The 25,189-nt window shown below is 39.8% G+C and overlaps 1 protein-coding gene across 5 annotated transcripts in view; it reads right to left on the bottom strand.

Annotated features, from left to right (window-relative positions):
• The window catches only part of kirrel3b (kirre like nephrin family adhesion molecule 3b), a 236,371-nt gene that overhangs the window by 157,758 nt on the left and 53,424 nt on the right, over positions 1-25,189 (bottom strand). For 3 of the 5 annotated variants that reach the window (XM_061826866.1, XM_061826865.1, XM_061826864.1), the window contains 2 exons: positions 21,743-22,096; positions 21,556-21,624 (listed from right to left, as the gene is read on the bottom strand). The exons of 1 other annotated variant lie outside the window; for it this stretch is intronic. In XM_061826866.1, coding sequence (XP_061682850.1) covers positions 21,556-21,598 — 43 coding nt within the window. In that variant the 5' untranslated portion in view covers positions 21,599-21,624; positions 21,743-22,096. The remainder of the gene's footprint in view (positions 1-21,555; positions 21,625-21,742; positions 22,097-25,189) is intronic. One more of the 5 variants, XM_061826863.1, reaches the window with a different exon arrangement.

Genomic DNA, 25,189 nt, shown 5'->3' with positions numbered 1-25,189 from the left:
GTTCAGTGTTCTCTGTAACATGATCCTGCATGAACCTTTCGGACAAGTTACAGTAGTTACAAAGTGTGAGATAACTTATCACTACAACACAGACCTCATCAGAGTTCATGGTTGTCCATTGTTTCTTCAGAGCAGCAGAGTGTGAGTAGGTGTTGCCAGGTGAAATATAAGGCCTAAATATAAAGCTAGTGGCACCTTAAAAATAGAAGTGAATGGGAATGATACAATTTGCAAGATTGCAACCTCTTGACTTTAAGTGAATGTGCTATTTCTGACGTTTCCAACTAAAATCTCAGTTGTTAAGGAACTTGTCACTTATCATGACATTTCTTTTATTGGATTTTCTGTTCAATTACTTTCTGCCAGGTGTGCATTTTAAAATTCAGGTGTAAAGTACTTTGTATGTATGTCAATTCAAATGTGGGGGGGGGGGGGGCATTTTTTTGTTGAGGGCGCGTCACCCAATTGTTTCTATTTCAGACGATTCAGTCAACAACACAATTAATTTCGTCCTAACAACTTCAAATAGGAACTATTAGGCGCTAAGAGCCAGAATCCCTTTTGTTCTTCAAATTTATTGTAGGGCGCATAGCCTGTACTCAGCTTTTATCATGAGACAAAAAGGACAAAAACATTTGAAGCGACTTTAATGGCTTCCAATACGCTCCAAGGACATCTCAACGTATTATATGTATTCCGATAAATAACCAAGTATAAAAGAAAGCTGTAAGGAATGTAAGACTGCAGTGCATTATGTAGCTGTTACAATGCATCTTATACAGATGTTTAAAAGGAGCTCTAGAGAAGAAAAATATTCCTGTGCATTTGAGAAAATGTAAACTAAAGCTTCGATGTTTTGTAGATATATTTTCAACCTTAGGAAGACACCCTGGCTTTGTTGTATGTGGCAAAGAGGCATTATGCTGATGAGGGTTTGCCCTCTGAAAATATTTATTTAAAAGAAAACAAAAAAAAACACATTTTGGCTTCTGACTTTTTGAGCTAATTGAGTGCTCTGACAATGCAATGCTTGGCTGGTTTGCTTTCACACATAGATGGAAAATTGAATTTTGTTGCAGGTTTTCGAGTCTGCAGGGGGAAAAAAAAGGCTTGGCAGGATTTAAGAGTTTAAGCTGGATCTGTGTCTGGTTTAGCCTGTAATGTTTTCAAACATACTTGTGCAATGTATTGTTTTATTGACCAGCTGACAATGACAGTTGCAATCCCTTGTGCTATTTTTATTGGTTAATCACTAATTACTCTGTACTTTTTACAGGAACAGGGGACTTAAAAAAAAACATGGTATGACATCTAAAATTTCCCTTTAAGTGGTACAATTTGAGATTTGATTTAAATAAAGTTTGTCTTTTATGACAACTTGATATTTGTACAAATTTGAGATTAACAAGTATCCTGTAATGGATTGCCTTTTGATTGCAGAGGTATTGTTTTACACAGGATGCTGAAAAAAAAAAAAAAAAAAAAACATTAGAAATATTGTCCAAAGGGGGAAAAAAAACATCCAAAGGCCAAAAAGGCTAAATAAAGGGCCACAAAAAACAAGACAAACAATCATACAAGAGTACTTTGAAGGGAAAACTATGGATACAGAAGCCACTTAGTGTCTCAAGTAAACACATTGAGAATTGTATCCTCACATTCTCAAGAGGTTTGTAACCTTTATTTGTGTCACTGATTAGCAAAATAAACCACTTGTCTTGTTGTGATTTGACCTTTACTTACCTCCTGTGTCCACCAAACAATGACTTCTCTGTACTTAAGGACCAATTCATTTGCCAGCTCCCACTGACTAATTGGACATATAATTAATTCCCTTACCATGAGCTAATTGCACAGATTCCTAATTAAACTTCTAAATGTTAAATTCTCAAGGCATGGTTGTAAGACAAGTGCATTTTGATTAATTTGAGCTATCCAAGCTATTGCCAATTATATCAAAAGTGGTGTCCAATTAGTCTAAGTTTACCACAGGACTAATCAAACAAACAAACAATATAAATATGCAGAAAGGTGACCACCAGTGAGTATGTATTTTTCTTCCCCCATGGATCTCAGTGAAGTTATATCCTGGGTTTTAGAATATGATGTAATGTCAATGCTCTTTCATAAGAATTCTTCAGTTATATTGAAATATTCATATTTGTTTATAGTAGTAATAATAATCATAATACTGATTACGATTATAGCGAGGTTTGCACTCTTGAGTTTAGAATATTAGAGAAACATCAAACTGGGAAACATGAGGATCCTGGTGTGGTCGTAGAGGTTCCGTGACTATTGATTCAGATTACCGTATTTTTCCACACTATAAGGCGCACTGCACCATTAGGTGCACCTTCAATCAATGGCCTATTTTAAGACTTTTTTTCATATATAAGGCGCAACGCATAAAATAGATGCTACAGTAGAGACTGGGGTTACGTTATGCATCCATTAGATAGAGCTGCACTAAAGGCTCAATATTGATCCATATATAAGGCGCACCGGATTATAAGGCGCACCGTCGGCTTTTGAGAAAATTAAAGGCTTTTAGGTGCGCCTTATAGTGCGGAAAATTAGGTACTTTGGAGGATATGTTAACTTACAATCATTTGTGTAATATTTTGCAAAAAGAAATAAAAACACAACCACGATTCAACGATAACATCTGACTTGGGCTCGAATACGTAGTATTAGTGGAATATGTCTCCAGTGTTTTCCTGCTGCAGGAAGAAATCAGAACATAACGTTGAAAAACAAATGGCATCCCACTTCTACTACGGCCTCCACATGTCCGCAATTGTATGATGTGGTGTGCGTATCACAAGTGGCAAAAGGACTCAACTTGTGCCACTGGCTCAAACCTTGACCCAGCAACAGCACTCGGGTCGGGCCCAGTCAAAGAGGATTGCTCTTTCTGCCTGTCTGAAAGATCCAACTCGGGCCAGAGTCGATGGCCTGAAGAAAACTGCAAAGAGCAAACACACACTCCCAAGTCTGTTCATAAGAGAATGTGTTAGTCAAAAAATAATAATAAAATATGTTCTGACGGAATGAAAAAGTCACTTATTTGTTCAAGTTCAGATGTTTCTGCAAAAATCAAAACAAACGATCCAAACTTAGAATAAAAATGGTATACCCATCAATTTCATCATGAATAATTTGATCGCTTTCGACAAGATCATTTCAAAGACAATTTCATTTAAGATTTATGTATTTATCAGCATCAGGTTTTATAGCAGTAGCTGTGCTGCTTTGATGCTCGGCGAGTAATCCTGACTGATCTCAACAAATAAAGGCCACAGAAACGGCTTGCGTATGTTCGGGAAGATAAACAAGTGTACTTTGAACACTCTTGAGACAACACACCGGTGTCTTATTGTCATCAACATAGACATGCCCCTGATGAAAGCCCCCCGCTGTTTGCTCTCATGTACAAGCTGCACCACATCCTGCAATCCACCCTGATACAAGGAAACCTGTTTGATTTCATTTCCTTTGAAAGCAATCTAACACACAAAAACATCAGACGAAAAAAGTCCGACTGCCGCCAAAGCAAAAGTCCTTATTTTGTGAAAAGATGGTGTACTTTGAGCCTATTAAGTGGGATATTGTGTTCTGCCACGGTAATTACTCACAAAGCTAAGCACAGCCTTAAATCTGCATTAACGGATGTGTGGAGGGAACACATTTTAACTCGCCGCTACTCTGCGCATGATTGTAAAGAATTCAGCTTGTAGGCATCGCAGAGTGCTGCAGTTAACTCAGTCTCCTGCTTAATGACTCTAATTCAGTGAGGCCCTTTCTCGCCGTTTGATTGCTGAGCAATTATCATTTAAAGCTGGAGGTGGTATAGATGGTGCACAGGCGTAGCGATGGGACAATAACTCTTGTGCAGGTGATGCTAATTTTAAATACAGAGGTGAACAGTTATGAGATGACAACGCATTTTTATTTTTTTTACATCAACCCCATCACAATTTTTTTACTGCATGTATAACGAGGACAACTCTCCATCTTTTCTCTCATTTGCACTTTATGTCATGTGGGTATTCTCCTCTGTATAGTTAACGATCTTGACCTTCTGCTAACATCATCAAGTCTGCTGTTTTTTCCCAAGTATCAGAAAGTAAACAAGAGCAAATCAGACATCCCAGCATGCCCTGAACAGTGGACAAGAGCTCCGTGCCATTTCGTTTCCTGGTGGTTGATTGTCTGAAAAATGTAAGTCTGACAATACAGCACTCTCATGATTGCGCCGGTTCTTTTGATTTTGAAGAATACCTGAGACAGATTCTAAAGTACAATGGAACCCTTGTGTCCCACACAGTACGTTTGAATATGTTTGAACCTAATATTTGATTAGTGATGATAGTTCCATTGCAAAATATTATCTTTAAAAATAATAATAATCTGTCCCAGATTCAGAATGTGACCAACAAGTACCAGGGAAGACAATGCAAGGCAGCTTTATATCCTGTATATAGCACATTTCATACACAATTACAAAATCAAAAACCACCCTATTAAAATGAGTAAAAGAACAAAAAGTGCAAATAAGATAAAGCAATATATATAAAAGTGCTTTAACCTTGTGTTAGTGTTTTGGACCACACTTGGGGCTGACTTCACTTCTGTCGGCAGCTAAATGCCGCCTCACCATGTTTGGTTTGAACTTTGGGCTCCACTATCGAACCTGAGTCTGCAGATCTCAGAGTCTTACTGAGCTGACATAGCATTAGCATTTCATTCATATATTCAGGATCAAAATCATTCCCTGATGTATTGACCAGTAGCAGAATTTCTATTCTATACCGCAGCTGACTGGGAGCATTTCTTTGTTCTGCTTAGTGCAGTACAGTACAGGCACTTTAGCATTAACAATGATAAGGCTGTAGTAACATGTGGAACTGCATAAGAGGAAGAAAGATTGCTTCATAAATTCATACTAAGAAAAGAAATGAAATTAGCAACCCTACTTCACCCCATGTGAAACGTAAGCAAAGTGAAACAGAAGTGAGAGGGAGGCTACATTGTGGTTTTTACACTCTGTGGAGGTGTGAACATGTTAATTAGGCACACAGTTAGCACGTTGAAACAATAAAACATTCAATCTATTTTTTTTATATTCTTAAATCACACAAGTGTTAACAAATGTGAAGTGCAGATAAGAAAACTGCACTTCCGAAACATAACTTACAATGTACAGTATATTTGTTTTTGTTCATTCTTCTCTTCATCTTTATTGAGACTTGTGTTACACAAAGAAAAGCTGAATAAAAAGCAAAAGATGCAGAGTAAATAATTTGATGTTCACTGAACTGAAGTGTTGCTGTTTTTGCTGACGACTTGCGTGACGATCTATCTTTTGAAATTAGAATTGCAAAGAATAATCATGCAATGCCATGTATAAAGCATGCCTACATGCAATGCAAAGCGTTACTTCAGAGATGGTCACTGCACTGAGGCCTCCGGATTCTTAACGAAAGCAGAGATTGGCCTTTACTGCGTTATACTGTATTTGAGTATATTTTAATATTTCTGAAATCCAATTTATAGTTCACAAGTCTTGAGATTTATGGAGCTAATCTGGTATCATGGGTATGTAATTTCCTCCCATATCATGTGTAAAGCGTGTTAGTACGACAAACTTCTTGACTCAATCCGCCCATCCGTTCCCAAGACCACTTATCTTGTTCCGGGTCGCGAATCACCGGAGCCTATCTCTGCTAACTTTGGGTGAAAGGCAGACTAGGGGAGCAGGGCACAGAGTGACATGGACAGCGGGAACTGAACTTGCACCCAAGTCAGGCGAATGGACCACTACACAACCCTTCGATTCTTTGAGTAGAAAGCAAAACGCAAAATGTACATTACATGACGGTAGGATAGCGGACAAAGTCTGCTCTTTCCGCCGTACTTCTCTTACCCTTCAGAGACATCTCTGCCATCAGTCATGTATTTGTTTCATTGTCACACAGGCATATGTTAGAGTTGTCCTGTCATGTTTCATTATGTGAACTTTAAGATGCCCCTGACCTGCTTTATGTCGCCTGAGGGTGAGGGAACGGTGGGTGGAATGATGGGATGCATGCTGGTGTGCAGGGTCTCAGCGCGAGTCTCTGGGGTCAGGTATAAGTGCATGCACATGTGACATGCAGCCATGTTAGTACTTGCACGTTGGTATATTTTGGAGTGTTTCGTTGCTTCCCCGGCATGCTCCGGTTCAGTTTTCTGAACTCTCACTCCAAACGTGTGACTTAATCAGTCTGACAGACTCTGGATGCCTGGGGAATGACTCTCTCCACAGTCCCTTTTCTCCTCAAGTTTGCGCTCGCCGTGACAAACTCATTCTGGCACCTTTCGAAATGTAGTGCTCTCTGTTGGACACACCAAGATGGCGTGTGCAAACATGCCATGCACTAAGCATGCACACCGGTACATCCACAATCACACTTTCCCAAAGATAAATATAAAGAGAATTTTGGCTAAAAAGTAGGACAGGCATCACGCCTTAGGGAGCATCATATTATGGCTCACACTCCATTCCCCTAGCTACCCGCCTTGTTCCACTTTAAGTGTTTACTCAAACAGCTTCCGCAGCACAAAAGGATGAGGCAATTTTCCTCATTGGCATATTGCCGCTGACAGACTGCATTCTTGTGAAATCTGACCACGCTAGTTCAGTATAAAAAACCCAACGGGGTTCTCTATGTGGCCCGATACATTATACAGTACCCTAACTATGTGGACAAGGGACAAGATAAGGCTTTGTTTAGGTACCTACTCTCTGAGCAGTGATACCTCTCTATCTAATTTAGCAACACAGCCCTCGCCCTGTGGTATAGTCAATCGCAGCTTAATCTGTGAATTTAAGAAGAAAAAAAAAAACGCACACAGGGAAAGAATAAATGGCTCACCATTAGGCAAGAGTGACCACCACGACCCAAAAAAATATAAAAAAATACACAGCCACTCGCCCCCTCGAAAAATTCTCCACACTGTTAAAGAGCTACAATGCATGTGATGCAAATGTTCTCAGTACTACAGTAAACATTACCACGTTAAATAATAAACAAAATATTAAACACATTACTGAATTAATACCTCTCGCACTTGTATGGATCAAAACAGAAAATCTTCTTTGCAAAGCGAGAATTATTACAGATCTTGTAATGAATCAAATTAAATTTAGCCTGGCTTCACAATTAGTTGCTCTTTGACAAAATTTTTGTTTCATTACAAATATACTGTGAAACTTTTTGTATTCAATTGTATTTTTCCAAAGTATCTTTTTAAACTTTTTTTTTTCCTCGAACAGACCTGTACTGTAATAGAATGCCATTAGTAAAAGTGGCTAGCCTTAATTTGTCATCTTAGAGAATGTAAAGATAAAGAATTGTAGTTCCAAATCGAAGCAAAACAGAAAAAAAAGTACTGCAATTAAAAAATGCATATCTCAAAAGAAACGATTAAGGAAAGGAGTAAAAAGTCTGTGAATAAGTGATCTTTTTACTCTCTTGGGTCCTAGAAGAGGGGGGGAAAAAAACATTTTACGACTATTTCAATTAGCTTTATCTGCATTCCCAAATGGACTTGTGCTCTCATTTGCGCCCATTCTCTGAGCCAATGTTTTCACTTTGGCAAGCTGTGGCCTTTCATTATTCCCAATTAAGGTTAACAACTCTTATCGTGCACCTGGCAACTGATTCTCCTCTGGGAGGGTAAACTGATTGATTTTATTTATACATTTAGCTTGTGGTTTTACTTTGACATTTTCTCAACCCAAAAAAATCATAAATAAAACCAAACTAAATTTTTCCAAAGTCCTCTCTTTAGATGGACAGTCATCTTGATTTTACCCGACATATGTTCCAATTCACCTCATCCAACATCTCGATGTTGTCTTCCACTTGAAGCATTTTAATAACAAAAAGGCTTCCAGGCTTTGTCTGACCTGGCTGGCTTGATGGATCAAGGGTTCTACAGAGCAGAACAGTCCATGTACTGTTTTTTTGTTTTGTTTTTACCTGCAAGGCAAAGCAAGGGGGAAACAAACAAAAAGGAAAGATGGGGAAGTTTTGTTGAATGCAGAATATTACCAATCTATAAATTTGCCATTTTTTATGTAAAGGAAAAATACTGCTTCACCCGTACTCCTTTGTAAATTTCATTATTTTTCTTTAAATTTCTTGCCATTATTTCCCAATTTAGTTCCATTAAGCTTTGTTTGTTCCAAATCAATCTGTTGCTGTAATTTATTAGAGCTGTCAGTATAAATGATGAGGCAGAGCGACACGGCCCTTGCAAATAGCGCTTCTCCCCTTCCTTCTGTCTCTAATTTTATGCAAAGCTGCCCTAGTTTTTTTTTTTTTTTTTTTTTTTCCCCCCCAACTCGGGGGAATGAGACATAACAATTAAGGTGGTGTGATGGACCCCCTCGTGTCCAATGCTCAGGGACGAAACGTTCTGTTCGCAAGACACTGGCCCTCACCTTCAGAGAACTGGAATGAACGCAAATTCTGGTTTGTCTCATCTTGTTTGGGAATGCCACTGTGTTGATGTGAGGACATTAAATGAAGAAATAGACGTTATGCAAAATAATTTAGCTTAGTTTTTTTTAATTTTCTTTGCTATTATCATAAAATCCTCCAGCTTCCGTGTTCAGCCTGGCTTGTTTCTTCAACATTAGCAATCCATTCATCCATTTTCTTTGCCGCTTATCCTCATGAGGGTCGCAGGGAGTGCTGGAGCCTATCCCAGCTGTCAACGGGCAGGAGGCGGGGTACACCCTGAACTGAGCACCTGGAGACAAACAGCCGCACTCACAATCACACCTAAGGGCAATTTAGAGTGTCCAATTAATGTTGCATGTTTTTGGAATGTGGGAGGAAACTGGAGTGCCCAGAGGAAACCCACGCAGGCACAGGGAGAACATGAGAACTCCACACAGGCTGGTCCAGGATTGAACCCGGAACCTCAGAACTGTGAGGCCAACGCTTTACCAGCTGATTCACCGTGCCACCACATTGGCAATCTCAGAATTAAATTTTCATACAGTGTGTAATATTTGAACTTTTTTTAACAATAAATATGGGTAAAAATAAGTTAACGAGGAGTATAAAAACGTAATCCACTCAGTCTAATTTTTCATGACTTTGAACAAAGGAGCTATATGAAGCTGAATGAAGGTGATGTGCCCTTCATGACCTAATTTACATATTTTTGAAGCATTTGAAGTGTTCAAAAATAAGTAAACAAAACACTTAAACCTAATTTTCTGTGTATATGTGTCTTAACATAATTTTAGTAGTTTATTTAAACAAATTGTTGACAAACAACAATTCCCTCATTAAAAAGTGGCAATTAATAAATGTTTGATGGACTGAAATCTCGTAAGGTACACTTAAACTGACATCACAAATCTGTCAGCAGATGACTTAAAATAGCTATTTTAGTCTCTTCTTTCATCTGCCGCCTGTGACCAATGACAGACAATCAACACTATATAAAGTGCATGTTATTTCTCTCACGTGGGGAGGCCGCGAGTATGACGGCAGAACCTACAATGTTCACTCTTCACAAAACTCCTGTACTTTGTGCTTTGTCTCACATTCAATCCTGTGTTGCTTTTGTACAAGAGCTGTTAATTTTCTCGATAAAAGGCGCTTGTTTGGCAACCTTCAAAGAGTCTGAAAGTCACTTGGACTTCGGAGCTCTTCATTCACCATTTTAGATGCACTATGGAAGTGATGATGAAAAGGATCAGAGCTGAGAAGGAAGAAAAGAGATGTCAAATCACCATTGCCAACTCACCCCATATGCGTTGCGATTTTATGAAACATCTTTAAGTTAAAAAGCTGGCAAGAATATGAAAGAAATATACATCATTATCAGCATTTACCTCCTCCAAGCGCCACGACCTAACGGGCTGACAGCTTGAGAGCAATCCCCGCTTTTTTTTTTTTTTTTTTTTTATTATTAGTTTATTGCCGTCTACTGCCTCGTTCTCAGCAGAGTGCGTATTAATGACTGCAAATGCTTGAAAAGTGGCAGCGGAAACTTTTAATAGTTTGAGTTCTATTACTATATGGAAAATGTTTATACATAAGGAAAAACTACTATTTCACTGGCGGTGCAGGTGAGGATTTACACAAGGCTGTAAGCTATCATCTTTGCATTCAATGCAACTTAAATGTGCGGGCTATTGCAATTTGAAATGAGGCCATGTTCAGAGTTTGTACAGCTGGGTCTCGGAAAATTGCATTTTTTTTAATGAAAGTTGTGTTAATAATTCACACTCATAACCAGGGGAAGGTTTAGAGACCTTGCACTGCAGGTGATGAGGAGATTGATGACACCTCCGAACAGTCCACTATGTGCTAACACCATTATCGTTGGATGCCCTTCTGCATTTTTGATGACCCACTGTGTTGCTGTTATAGTGTTGGGACAGAAATTTCCCTCCCATTATCAAAGTAATATAGACACTAATGCTTTTACTGTCTTATAATACTCGTACTTGAACAAATGGTATAGGCAAACCACGAACACAAAGGATGGAAACAATGGAACACGAGAATAATCAAACTTAAAGGTGTTTGCTCATAGACTATAAAACAGTACTCGTTCCAAACAACAAACGTGCTCGGATTTGGATTATGATTAGGGATGCAACTGACAGATATGTATTAAATTGTGATTCTCATTTTCTTTCTTTTCAAAACAGGAGATACGACATGTTTTGTTTTTTTTTTTTGTTAGTTTTAAATTTGGGAACTCATTCTGAATTGACTCTTGCCATCCATCTCCAAATACATAATATACATTTGAAACTTCACGTTGTTCTACCCAGTGATCCTGGGAACGTGTTACAAAATAATAATAATAAAAAAAGTAACAATAGTGATAGATATTATCAAAAGGTGTAACTTTGAGCTTCGTATTTGGAATTGGGGAACACTGTCACCGAGTCCATTCCAATGATATTTAGGTTTCATTAAAAGCTTTATGTCCGATCGAAAGTTACAACAATAAGAATCAGGCCACGAAGTATAGATTTATCGAGCATTAATATTCTTTTTGCCGAGGTTATTCATGTGCCGCCCCGACTATACTGGCTTGGTAACACCGAGAGTAGAGACTTTATAAATCTTTCTCCATACTAACACGAATGTCTTTAAAATGGAGTTCAGATGCCAATGTGCGTGTTGAATTGCTCTGTGTCTGAAAATGAGTACTAAGAATAGCTCTTCTGCCAGTTCCTACAGAAGTGATAAAATGCAACCTACTGTATCCTGCATTGACCCTGACAAAGACGGATGTCCAAACTAAATACAGTTGCAATGATGGCCCTGGAAGGGGACCACAGTGCCAGAGAGAGTCCATTTTATCTAACTGTACTGGGTCAACTTACTGCTCTTGAAAGAAGATGAGCTGACCATGGCAGACCTGACACCTCCCCCATCTCGCCTAATGTCACTTCTATAAGAGGACACTGTCCACTCGTCAGTCATTAAGCAGCCTTTCTCTAGTAACATCATCACTTCAATAAACTGCACATGGCTTTTAGGGCTCCCTCTCTTGCCACTCTAATCCAATCTCTGATGTGGAGTATGCTCATCACCACAGGCATGCACGCACCGCACCCCCCCCCCCCGCTCTTCATTGTACAGGAAGTAATGGATGGCTTTGCCCGTGGCTCACCCTAAGGGTTTCTGGCTGCTCTTCAACTGTTTGTTTTAAGGTTTGTCTTCAGATGGGTGTGCATTGGGATATTTTGATTTAAGTCGGGTTTAAAAGGTTAGCGGGAAAGAAAGGCACAAGGGGTTGCTCTTCCCATTATTTTTCAATCAGTCCGCTGCCATTCAGCATCAGAAGGTGGCTAAAAGAGTTGTTACTTTGTTGTTTGTTTTTGATGTCCCCAAGGGACGACTACACTTTACACATAATGCAAAATGAAACCCTATGCCAATGGACCGGGATTTGAAAGGGTAGCAAAATGTTTAAACTTTTTTTTTTTTTTTTTTTCCCAACATAGGTATGATCCTTTAATACAAATTGCATTCGATAAAACAAAACACAAATCTGAGTGTGACAAGAGCTCTCCAAAACCCAAAATCGTGGACTGAATATTCAACTGGCCGCTAACGCTTGTAGTTATTTATCCATTCATTTTCTGAGCCTCTTATCCTCACGGTGGTCGCAGGAGTGCTGGAGCCTATCCCAGCTGTCGTCAGGGATGAGGCAGGTTAAACCCTGAACAGTTTGCTAGACAATCGCAGCGCACAGAGACAGACAACAGTCACAATCACAGCCACACCTGGGGACAATTTAGGGACAGTTTTTGGGATGTGAGAGGAAATCAGAGTGCCTGGAGAACACTCTGAATTGGCCCAAGGTGTGATTGTGAGTGTGGCTGTTTGTCTCGATGTGCCCTGTGATTGGCTGGCAACCAATGCAGGGCTTACCCTGCCTCTTGCCCGTTGACAGCTGGGATAAGCACCAGCACTCCCGTGACCCTCGTGAGGATAAGCAGCTAAGAAAATGGATGAATGAGTTATTATATGGGTTATTATAGTCAGATTTAACGCCAGTAGCTGTGCTACTAACAAAGAGATCCAAAGTATGTTTATGTTCAGGAACCAACAACAACAACAACAAAAATCAGAGGTAGAGTCAAGAATATACTGAATATCTAGTGATTCGAAACAAGGGTTTCTCCACTCTGAGCTAAATACCTTTGGGAAAAATTGGAAATTCAGTAAGGGCCTTTTTTGTAATTAACCAATTAATTCTACATTATTGTGATTGAATGCTAATAATATATAGGCGGCCAGCCATTTTAGGGCTCCCATTGATTAGTATTCATTTGTGTTTTGTATTGTGCTGGTTTCAGGTTTGTTGAATAGCGCTCATCAGTATACAAGGCTGTGTACCCTTGTGTCACAGATTGCTCAAGAGCAACTGTGGATAAAGTTGTCTCATTTTTGCCTACTGCAATGATGCACTTTTGTTGGTGGGTGGGGGGGGGGAATTCAGTTCACAGCCTTTCAAACTGCGCAGTGCCCACTCATGAATGAATGGGCCTTTCTTCCTGATTGCTTAATTGTCTTACTGGGAAAGGCAGGTGGCACAGAGCCCTCTTTTGCTAACTAGAAAAAAAAAAAAAAAAACAGCGCAGGGTATGGGAATGTTGGGGGAGGGTGACATGTTTTATATTCAAAGCTACACCCCCCCCCCCTTTGAGATGTCCAAACTTTTAGCTTGTTCTCACAAGTTGAAAGAGGGACAGACAAAAGCAAGACATTTTAAATAGTCGCAAAATCTCACTAATTACTTCTTACAATTTATTTTCCACTGTTTCTCATAGTTCTTCCGTAGATGAGTATTTTTTTTTTTCAAGTAAAAAAATATAGCTCTCTAAACAATAAAGAATTGTGAAAGAACTCTTGGCCCACCATTTTTTTTTCTTTTACTAATGCTACAATAAGAATAGTAATAATGTCACTCTTGGAGACTTCCATGAGTATATTTTGCGACCAAGTACCATATTTGTTTGTTATTTAGCTGGCAAACTCCTCGTCCATACGATGACAGTTGGAGAGGGGGTAGCATTAAGACTGGGGGCTTCCTTTAATGCCAATAATAAAATTCCCTTTTATTCATCCTCATTCATGTCTTAACACAATTTCAAAGACCCTGTAAAATTGAATTCATAGATAAGTTCTGAAAACAAGCAATATGAGAGCTGTAGGAATTATTTATAATTGCGACGTGCAATTGGGCAGCGAGCTACGTTTATAACCTAAAAATTAGTCTTCCCTTTTGGACAGTTAAAAAAAAAACAAAAGCAGTATAGGGACAAAGGAGGGATCTTACTTCTTGACAGCAGACTTGTGGATTGGTGCTTGAGGGAGGGGTGGCCACTATAAACTGTGTGTGATAATTGAATGTGAGTTTTATAAATTCAACTTTATCACAATAACTATTGAGTAAAATCAAAAATCGACATTAGGAGGGAAAAATTACTGAAATATTTAGGCCATATCACCCAGCACTAACTTCATGTGCGCAAGTGTGGAGGTGCTACCAATGTCTATTTACACTGAGTTTCTATGTTTTAGCTGTTTTTTAAGGGGCAGTTTATCATGTTAGAGTCCGGTCCCCATTGAACATCCTGAAACATTACCTCACAGTCATCGTCATTCTGAAATCATGCACTCTACGCAGGTGTAATATCCGACACATCCATGTGCTTGTACAGGTGACGGGCTCCTACATTATTTTTTCCGCTGGTACAAATTAAAGGGCTGATTTGCATTTATATTGCCATTCAAAGCTTGCAGCTGTAATAGTCCTGGTGAAGTTGTAAATGCCTAGGCCACACACACACACACATATATATATATATATATATATATATATATAGGCAGAGGAAGTATTTCATACTCCCCCATTGTACAGCCAGGATATAGACACTATTACATTTTTGCAAAATATCCATCAATCCACCTATCCCAGCGATCTATCTTCAAATGAGAGGTGAGGTACACCCTGAACTGGTCGCCAGTCAGTCGCAGGGCACATAACCACTCAATCACACCGAAGGGCAATTTAGAGGCTTTAATTAACCTACCACCCATGTTTTTGGAATGTGGGAGGAGAAACAAGTGGGGGGAGGACATGCAAGGTCCACACAGGCGGGCAACCGTGAGGCAAGTGTGTTTACCAGTCAACCACTTGGCACAATAGGTTCCTATTAAAAGTTGAGCCTTGATCAACATCAAAATGTGAATTTTCTGACATTTGTGTTTCATCCATCCATCCAACCATCCATCCATTTTCTGAGCCGCTTATCCTCACAAGGGTCGCGGGAGTACTGGAGCCTTTGCCAGCTGTCACGGGGCAGGAGGCAGGGTACACCCTGAACTGGTTGCCAGCCAATCGCAAAAAGACACCAGTCACACTCATAACATATGTGATTGAGATCTTTAAAATGTTTTCTTTTTCTTTCTTGGTGACACAATGAGAATAGATAGTGTTGCTGTCCTTAACACCGCACGACAAAACATCTATTTACAGTCTCTAAATGTCTCAATAATTTGGTTTGGGTGTTTGGTATCATAATGGTGCCAGCATTTGATTCATCCATTGGTATCATCAGGAAGCTGTTGATGACAAAGAACACGGAGGCAGCAGAGGAGCATTGCCATGACTAGTGTGTGAAAATGGACTCAAAATGATCATGGTGATACTTTTTATTTTCACCTCACCCCAGATCAGAAGTGTGCATAATAATTGAGTCATCAATTATTGGGCAGCAACCATCATGTGGAAATAATTGTACATCAATTGATCAGTTGTGTTTTAAAGCAGGTTAGCAGAAGAGGAATGATGTAATATGCTCAGCAACCAGGTGAGGATTGGCCGTAATTTCCTGCCTACAACCCACGACATTTTTCCACACGCTTTCAACCCTGCTAATTTGTGCATTTTTTCTAACGGCCGCAAGGGGGAACTCAAGCGGTAAAGGTAAGAATCAGACCGGGGGAATATATGTGCCGAGGAAGTGAGTTTTACTGGTTCTTTTAGCGGTGTGCTAGCGTTAGTGCTATGACAGCATGTTGCTGCTGTGTTTCTGGCATGTCTCGTGATATTGACCCGGATGTTTTATTTTAACCGGCCCTGTTAGCGTTAGCACTGGTGCGGCGCCAGCATTAGCGCTAGCTTTAGCACGGCGAGCGCTTGCGCTAGCATTAAACTCTTTCCATGTACCGTCCGTCTTTGTAAATCTCTCGTGTTTCAATGTGGGTTTCAATGTGGACATTTGCGGCTTTTACACAGCTGCGGCGTTAGTATGTACCATATAGTATTTTCTTTACAAATGTACTCGGTGAGGCTTGTAACCAGGTGCGCTTTGTAGGCCGGGAATTACTGTGATTGGTTCGCTTTTTGGTTCGAACATTTTTTCTTCTCAAACAGATGAATATGCCATCATTGGGAATGTTATTTGCAAAAGGCATATTATTACCTCTAAAATGGAAAATGGGACTCAATCATTTTCCATCATGGTTTTGCATTTTTTCAACTTAACTAATAGAGCAACTCTTTTTACCACCAAAAACCTAAATTGAAGCCAACAATCAAACTTTTCATTTTCGCCATCTGCATCCATATAACATTTGTCCAACATAAACATTACAAAACCAGAGTACCTGGTTGGGTCCATGATATATAATTGCTTCAGAAGGAATAAAAACACATTGTTTTCTGTGCATTAAACTCCAATTTAAAAGTCATTAATCCTTATTTTAATCTGTCTCAAATAGAATCCTGAGTGAGGTCAACACAGCACTCCGTGTCCTTTCCTCTACATTTATCGCTGTCTTTAAAATATCTAACCTTGAGCTATACCTTCCAAGCAAGTCCCACGTATGTTAGAAATAAACAGATGAATACCACGCAGATGCTCGCCGTGCCTTTACAGGTGACCCAGTGATCACAACAGCATCTGGTTGAATTACTTAACACTGCCACCCAACAGACATGTAATCCCGGATAATGCCCTTTTGCTGAGTGCTCCAATCTGGATAAATTCATCCCGAAGGAATGACATCCAGCCCCAATGTCTCATGAAGAGAGGAGATGAGGGGCCGGAGGTTGATTGGTTGCTACTAAAGAGATCTGTTGGGACTGGGAAGTGGGTCCTTGCAGTAGATAATAAATAAATAAATGAAGCACAGAATAAACAGCTTGCTTTGTTGACTGGTTGACCGACTACACAAGTGCGAGACCATCACTTTTTTTTTTTTTTTTCCCCTTCCTCCAAAGACTCAAATCTAATCACATCCTGGTCTGTCTGACCTAAATTCTGGCAGAATCTAAATGAGGCTTTAGTTTAAACTGCAGTCCCTGGATATACTGTACTTAACATTTTATTTGAATAGATAAATAAAACACGCATGGTCATCAATCTTTTCCTCTAGGGTTAGGAGTAGTACTGTACTGATACATGTAATTTTAATTTTATTTTATTTATTTTTTTGCATCTAAAGTACTCAAGCTTCTCTGTCATAGGGAATACTCTTTTTCCTGGAAATAGCATCTCTCTTTAATGGTAACGTGTCTGCCAAATATTAGGAATTACAACTTCCAGCTGTCCACAGGCAGCCTCTTAGATTATTCGCTCATATGTTTACTTATTACCATAAATATCCAACAGGGCTCGAGGCTCAGTGGGATTACAGTGGGTTTAATCTATCGTGGCACAAAAAATGAGCAGGGGTGTTACAGCAGCTGAGGTGACTTAAACTGGCTGCCCTTGATGGGGGGGTGCAGCCTAAACAACAAAACAAACTACATGCCATCGTGAATACATGACATCATCTGTCACTTGGTGGGTGTATGATCACAACAACTCACACACAATAACTGTCATTAATAGTGAGTTTCTAATCCATGAGTGTGAAGAAAATGCCACGTAATCTTTTACAGCATATTCATTGTCAAAAAACATAACATCTATGGAGCTGTTATACAAACATTAATGCGCACACCTTTTTGTCACTAAATTTGTTGTTCTGAGGATCATTACAAAAACGTTGGCACATTTGTTGACAATCTTTGGCAGAGGTCTTTGCTGTGGTGGGTGAGTGATTATACTAAGCAAATTCAGTTTTAAATGCATCTTGTCTAGAGCATGTCTGCCATGTTGTTGCGTGTGCTTGTTTTGTCAAATGAGCCATGGCGGGGGGGTTGCACATGCTAACTCAAGCAGGGGGGGGGGGAGTAATATTGTGCTCGGTTATGAAAGTAATAATTAGCATATAATAAATCATTGCGGGCAGTTTAATCCCTTTCCATTTTCCCTGCATGGACACGCAGTATATGTAACGGCATTGATGATTTACCTCAAACTATTCTGAACAACCGTCTAACCTCACGAAAATTCAAATATGACATCGGCAAGATGTCCACCAAACGCGGATTTGAAGTTGTCAGACAGTCATTAACATACAGCAGTGAATGGAGGGGGTTGTGTGGAGGTTTGGGGTACTAAGATGTGCTTTCCAGGACTGAGAGACAGCTTAGTGTGACTGGGTGCTGAATTAAAGAGTTCCGACACGAGATATATGGGGAGAGTGTGAGTTAATGAAGGAGACTGAGCAGAGGGAAAGGGATTTTTTTTTTTTTTTTTTTTTTAAGAAGATTGGGATTTGATTCCCGTGCAGCAGCAGCAGCACTGCTCCCAGTGGGCAGACGTTGACTCAAGCCTTATACATAGCCCTTCAGGAACATTTCATTTCTTTACAAGGAAGCATTTGAGGGGGGCGGATAAACATCCCATACTGTGCACATTAATCTTCTTACACTGTCCCATTCGGCGATAGAACAAAATAAGGGAGTGAGGTTGAGGCCGTGGCCACAAAAACCATCAATATTCTTATTACATATTTATTTACAACTTAAATAACGTTTAGTATTAAAACTGTTATCACTTACCATTTAGCCATTTAGTTATTCAAAAATGTTACTCAAAAGATTACCTCTACAAGTATCTAAATGCAAACACTAAGGCTCGCACTGACTTACATGACCAAAAGCCACTGAACTGTTGCGCACTAGGTGGGTTCTGACGCTAATTTTTATGAATTTCCGACCATTATTTTTGCTGCGATTCAAAATCAGACGTGTTCCTGTCCTGCAATGGGCATACGAACATCCCCTTTTATGATTCTTTGGTTATGAAAAAAAGCCATATGCATACATTTGAGTTGACTTTCACGAATTGGTGCGATGACATTTGTATTGTGAAAGGCATTTACACTTGGGGAAAAAGAAAAAAAAAAGTAAACAATGTTAATCATGAAGGTATCAAACTCACACTTGGCCACTCATGAACAGTCACCATTAACACCTTAGGTTCTACCTGGTCATCACTACTCTCACAATGGGTGCACTGGCCAAATCCCAGTCTTAAACCAGCTAAAAAGCAAAGGCTACCAGCACAGACAAAAATGTCATAAACCGTGTCTTAGCTTCATAATTGGCTGCAAGGCTGTTCTTACCGTCCACCTCCCTCTCCTGGGCTTTACATTTTTCACCCACTGCCAGACAGAAGCAGAAGTTCTCAATCTCTCAAGAACACAAAACTAAGAGTGATTGAGTGAGACAAAAGGGATAGGAAGGAGGGAGAAATGTGTCGCTGCCAGTGGAGGAGCCAAATCAAGCGTCACACATTTGGTGTAATGTATGGGTCCGGCGGAAAAAGTAAGGAACGAGAGTGTGGGGAGACGGACAAGGTTCTGGGAAAGTTTGGCCCAGGGTGAATGCGTTCCTAGAGACCCTCTCCTGAATCCCATGGACTTGCTGTGTCATTCATCACTCGCAGGAGAGATGATCGCCAAAAAGAAAAGGTGTCCTTGATGCAGTAACAAGATAAACAGGATGGAGAGTGTCTCTAGATTTGCACTTAAGGGGAGAGGGGAAAAAAAATGCCGTGCGTCTCTTTTTTCATTTTCCCATTTTCATGCTCTCTTCATCTTTCGCACTCATCGTGTAGGACATCTCACTGCCGCCAAAAGTCCCCTCTGCCCCATGTTCATAAAAACAAGATTGTTTTCTGAGAGGCTTTCTGCTGACACCGACTCGCCACATAAACAAAGCATAATTTGCACGACAACAATCAGGTTTACTGGGAAGCACTTTTGTTTCTCTTCCCCTCCCAAGATGCCTGCACAGTGAAGGTACATCATTATCCCGTTTACATGGCAGATGAAAACGCTATACGTTATATTATGGTTGTAACCAACGGTACAATTATTTTTCTTGAAATGTGCTATTTATACTTGCTTAGGGAAGTAAAGCTGAGCCACTTAATGTGTGTGGATGAGAATTTGATGGTTCCGTGTCATAAAGTCCAAAATAAAGTGTTCTGGTGGGTAACATTACGAGAAAAGCATTCAAAATGTCCATTGGAAATGCGATTCGTTGTAATTGAAGAGAAATTTTACTGTTAGCAGGAGGGATGGCACAAAATATTGATATCACAATATATCGTAATACAAAGAAACCAACATAAAATTTCTATATTGCTACTGTCTGATTAAATTCTCCTCATGCACTGTCAACACTGCAAAACGACTGGCAGAAACACATTTTATTGCTTTTCAACAAGCATCTCCGTTTATCGTGAGATATTTCAGGTTATTTGTTACCACTAAAGTTAAGCAAGAAAAAACAATTGTTCACTTACACATAATGTTCGTTAAAAAAAAATAAAAAAATAAAATTATCTTATTCCATTACAGAAATATCACAATATATACTGTGGTGTTTTTTCCCCACTATATTAGCACTGTTCATACATCCAACAGATGCTTAAGATAAAAGGCTGATTATGTATTTTGAGGTCACAATAAGTAAAGGTGGCACTGAAGAGTTGATGCACTTTCCGAAAATAAAAACAACAAAATCAACATAAAGGGCATCAGAAACTTTTAAGTGGTTGATCTGATATCATGAAATTGGAAGGTAAAAAGCACGAAGTGGACAACCTCTGGAAGGAGGGAATTAGTCCATCAGTGTTTACCGTTACAGTCTATCAGCATTTTTGCCTCATATAAAACATGAAGTCAGCAGAAAGGTGTAACCACAGCAAAGTGATGTGATTGATAAGTGGTGTTATTTCCTCTGAGCTACAAATCAGCGACTCAAATGTACCATTGGCTATGTTTGATATCGACAAGAAGACTCCTCTCTCTGTCTTGTAAAAAATGTTTGACTTTCTCTGGCATGCATACCTGTTCACTGACTAAGACACATTTGGTAACGCTGAGCGAAACAGGTGGCAGCAGTGTTAATAGTCCTGAAGATATTCGACTGGACCGAGCAGAAGGTACTTCTATTTTTTTTTTTTTTAAATTCATCTGACATGATAAACAATGCACACGTAGCATTATGCAATTCCCCCCCCGCAAACATCCACCGAGTGGAAAACGGGAAAGCAATCAAGTCTATTTTTATTCTGACCACAAACTGAGCTGTCCAAAAGCAATAATAATAAGAATTTAAAAAAAAAAAGAGCCAGAGTAATGAATTCTAAAACAATTTCTCTCTCTTTTCTTTCCGCCAGAATGCCCGTTTGTTGGGCTCAATGGGGAAAGGGCTGTCAATTCAAAGCAATGTGGCTCAAGAGTAAACGCTTGACTGGACTGGGGTTAGAGGGCTTTCGTGTGTATGTGTGTGTCGATGTGACGGGAATACCAACCCCACAAACAGCGTATCTAACTTGTCGGCTTTGACCGCAATGATGGAATAATGAATAAAAGTGCAGAGTCGGGCAAAAGACAAAACAGGCAACGAGAGAAAGAGAAAACTCTCCTGTCTTGGACCTAACAGAGCCCATCTAAGAATATAAAAATCACACACACTAGCACGCACAATCAGACATGACATGTAAGGGACAAGTCAAGCCTACGCATGTACGTTCTAATAAGTCAGCCAGCCGTCACGCAATCAAAACGGAACAAGTTCAAATGTGTAAAATCCTACCATGTCCGAAGATCCACAGGAGCAGAAGGACCCGAGGGATCATGATTGAGAGTGTGAGAGGGGCAAAACCTATGAAAACAAAACAGTGGGGTAGTGTGAAGTTGGCAGGCACAAGAAGACACAATACTCCTCTGTGCTGCTGGACCGACAGATGCTTACAGCCCTCCTTTTTAGTGTGCCCGTTTACCAGAGGAAAGCCGCTACAGTGTCTTCAGTTCAACGCCGATCCTCCTTCTCCTTCTCCTTCTTCCGTCTCTTTTCAGCGTGTCAGACTTGAGAATTGTCACTGCTGAGCTCGGGCTCGCATGCTCTTCTCCTGGTGGGAGCTTCTTGCACTTTCACTGTCTTCTCTGGCTCACTTGCACAGCGTCTCGCTGGCCATCCATACTAGAGCTCATCACGCTCTCTCTCACTCTCTCCCCCCTTTCTCTCTCTTTCTCTCTCTCTCGCTCTTGCCGGACTACTCGCAACAGTCATTGGGGATGAAGCTGCGAGACTCCTCCTTCTCCCAGCAAGTCTGTGCAAGGTGCAAGTCCTCACTCTGGCAAAGGGAGCAGCCGTGGGAGAAACATTAGAGGGTGCAGCTCTAATTGGAATCAGAATACAAGCGGCATGGCAGCTTTATCCTCCTCCTCCTCCTCCCTTGTCTCCTTCTTTTAGGATTCTTTTAGTTATTCCCCCCCACCCAACCCCATGCATTCCATACAGCGGACTTTGGTTTCCTGGACAATTGATAGAGCTCGCATTCATTCCGTAAAAAAAAAAAAAAAAAAAAAAAAAAAAAAAAGGCTAAAATACAAGTAGTTAATGCATTGTCAAGAGAAATGAATGGAGAGGGGGGAGTTGTTTTTGGTTTCCATTGACAGCCTTTTTTTAAAGGCATAATGTTACAAGGAAAAAAAATTGTGATATTATATGCTAAAAAGTTTTTTTTTTTTTTTTTAGACAGGGTGTCATGAGTGAGGCTTCGGTGCATGGTGTTAGCAAGTCTCTCTTTATTTTACCTTTAGTGAAATAAACACTTGTTTTCTCACTGGTAACCCCCAGACCAAGTCATTGCTTTGAATTGCATGTCACAAGAAGAGGCTTCTCTCGCACGGGCGCGTCTGTTGCGACTATCCCGTGTGCAGTTTGCCTTTATATGGCTGGTTCAGTGGGCTCAGCTGGAAAGCGTTGGCCTCACAGTTCTGAGGTCCTGGGTTCAATCCCAGACTCACCTGTGTGGAATTTGCGTGTTCTCTCCGTGCCTCAGTGGGTTTTCTACAGTTTCCTCCCGCATCTCAAAAACATGCAACATTAACTGGATACTCTAAATTGCCCCTAGGTGTGATTGTAAATGCGGGTGTCCAGCACAGCACGGAACCCTTGTGAGGATAAGCAGCTAAGAAAGTGGATGGATGGAGATATGTTGGTAAAATTACAATTTCAGTATCCTGGTTACAGACCCCGGTGCCTTCATACTAGACTTTATACTTATGTGATGGGCTTGATCAGTATCTGTTGATAATTAGCGTTTTATGCGGATTAATTGGCTTGGATTTCAAAATTTTCCAATCAATGACATGATTCATTTGAAACACAAAATACATTTACTTTGCCTCGCCATTGTGAACACTATATTTGATATTATTTTCAGCCTGTGTATCTTTTTCTACTAACAGCTTCACACAGCGAGCGCAATTAAAGGGGAAAAACTGTTTCCTGTATTCTAAGTGCAAATGTAAAGAGATGGCCTTGTACATTTTATCTATTGCAATATCTTTAATTATTTGATTGTAATAGTATCATTTTAATTGTCTTTTATATTTTATACACAGAACTGTTACATTTACGATTTACGTTAAAGTGTGATACATACAAAATTGAATTGTTTAGCATTGTATTCTGGTTAATTATCATGCCAGATCATTAAGCATCTCACAATCCGTTTGCTTCCATCTATCTATCCATCCATTTTGTCTTCCGCTTATCCTCACTAGAGTAGCAAGGGTGCTGGAGCCTATCCCGCAGCACACAAACTGTTACTGTGGCCTTTTTTTGTTTACTGTTTACTTTGAAGCTGCCATTTCCATTTGTGATACATCATCAATGAAGATAAATGAACCATTTACACCCAAGGCATGACATTACCTCGACTGAGAATAGATGAGCCTCTGTGTCGAAGCTCCTTTCTCAGTTTTATCCTTCACTAACCCGTCATGGTGGTAAAATCTAATCTTTGCGTAATCACATCATAAAATATTCTCCCAGAAACATTGGGCTCATTTTTGTACTTGTATGACAAATTCCAGCCTGCACTTGCTATTCCTCTTGCTAAATTACTTGTCACAGCTTCACAATTGCTCGTTTTTCCAGGGATAGACAGCTCTCTTCTTTTCATGTTGGTTACACCACTGCATGGTCATTGACCATAGAACCCCTTCCCGGGAACTTGGGATAAACTACTGGCAATAAAGTGAACTGATGAGTGACAAGATGCAATTTTCAATGGACTCGCGGGGTCACAGATGGCTATACTGTATTAATACTGTTTTGATTGAAGGATACTCTATAATGACATTTAAATTGAGATGGGAGGGACAGACCCTGTGTTAATATAAGATGGATATGATAATGCAAGCCACTGATAAACCACTGTAAGCTGCACGGAGGCCAAGTCTCTGTCATGTCAATTTAATGCATCCATTTGACCAAATCTAATCAAAGGTCCAACAGATGACAGGTGGTCTTTTCATTTATGTCTCCAACAGCAACAAACAAAACAAAGCAGTTGGAAAATACTAGGAGAGAACAGATTTGCGTCACCCCCCTAAGAATAAGACAGTATGGAGGGCAAAACACTAACAATGGATTTTTATGTGCTTGAAGGTATAGCAATGAGCAGAAAATGACTACCAACATAATTCAAGTCAATTACTCATTATTTTGTATGCCATAATAATTTAAGTCCAGTTTAACATGATTTATACTGCCATATTGCTAAATACTATAGTACTGACTGGGTTCCATAGCTGTCCAGAGAAATGTACTACTTCTAAAGTTTAAATAAATTGAGTATCTTTGCTATTAAACAAAGAACTATGCTGATTTAAATGTAAAGATGTTGGGGGTAAATGCCTGGCACATGTCATATTACTCTGGCAATTTCTTGTATCAAGGTTGCACGAATATAACAAAACTTTAATTCCACTATCAATTCCTCAGGGTGCAGTTGACAAATCTGCATTTCTAAAGGTTAAACTATACCTAAAACAAAAATCATTTAGTACGCTTAATGTGCAAGAATAACACTCTCCACAAGTCAACATATTTATTATCACATAATTGTCTTGTAATTTGTAATTATTATGTTCGAGCTCAAAGATTCCACGTCACATACTATCGATCGTTGGGAACCTATGGCTCGCGAGCCATACCTGGCTCTTTTGGTGGTTGCATATGGTTCGCGCAGCCCTCATAATGGCATAGTGTACATGTGATTTCTGTCGTGCGGGCAATGCAAATGACTCAGAGAAGGTTTGTCCTATTGGGGTTGTCGTTGTTTGGGGCGAACGCCGGTCGTGTCGGAACAATTAATGACGGAAACGCTTTTGGCAAAGGTTGGTCAAAGAAAAAAATATGAGGGGTACCGAAG

This window comes from Syngnathoides biaculeatus, chromosome 8 (genome assembly GCF_019802595.1).
Source record: "Syngnathoides biaculeatus isolate LvHL_M chromosome 8, ASM1980259v1, whole genome shotgun sequence".
NCBI lineage: Eukaryota > Metazoa > Chordata > Actinopteri > Syngnathiformes > Syngnathidae > Syngnathoides > Syngnathoides biaculeatus.
Note: the sequence above shows the minus strand (reverse complement) of the source record. Positions and strands in the feature narration are given on the sequence as shown.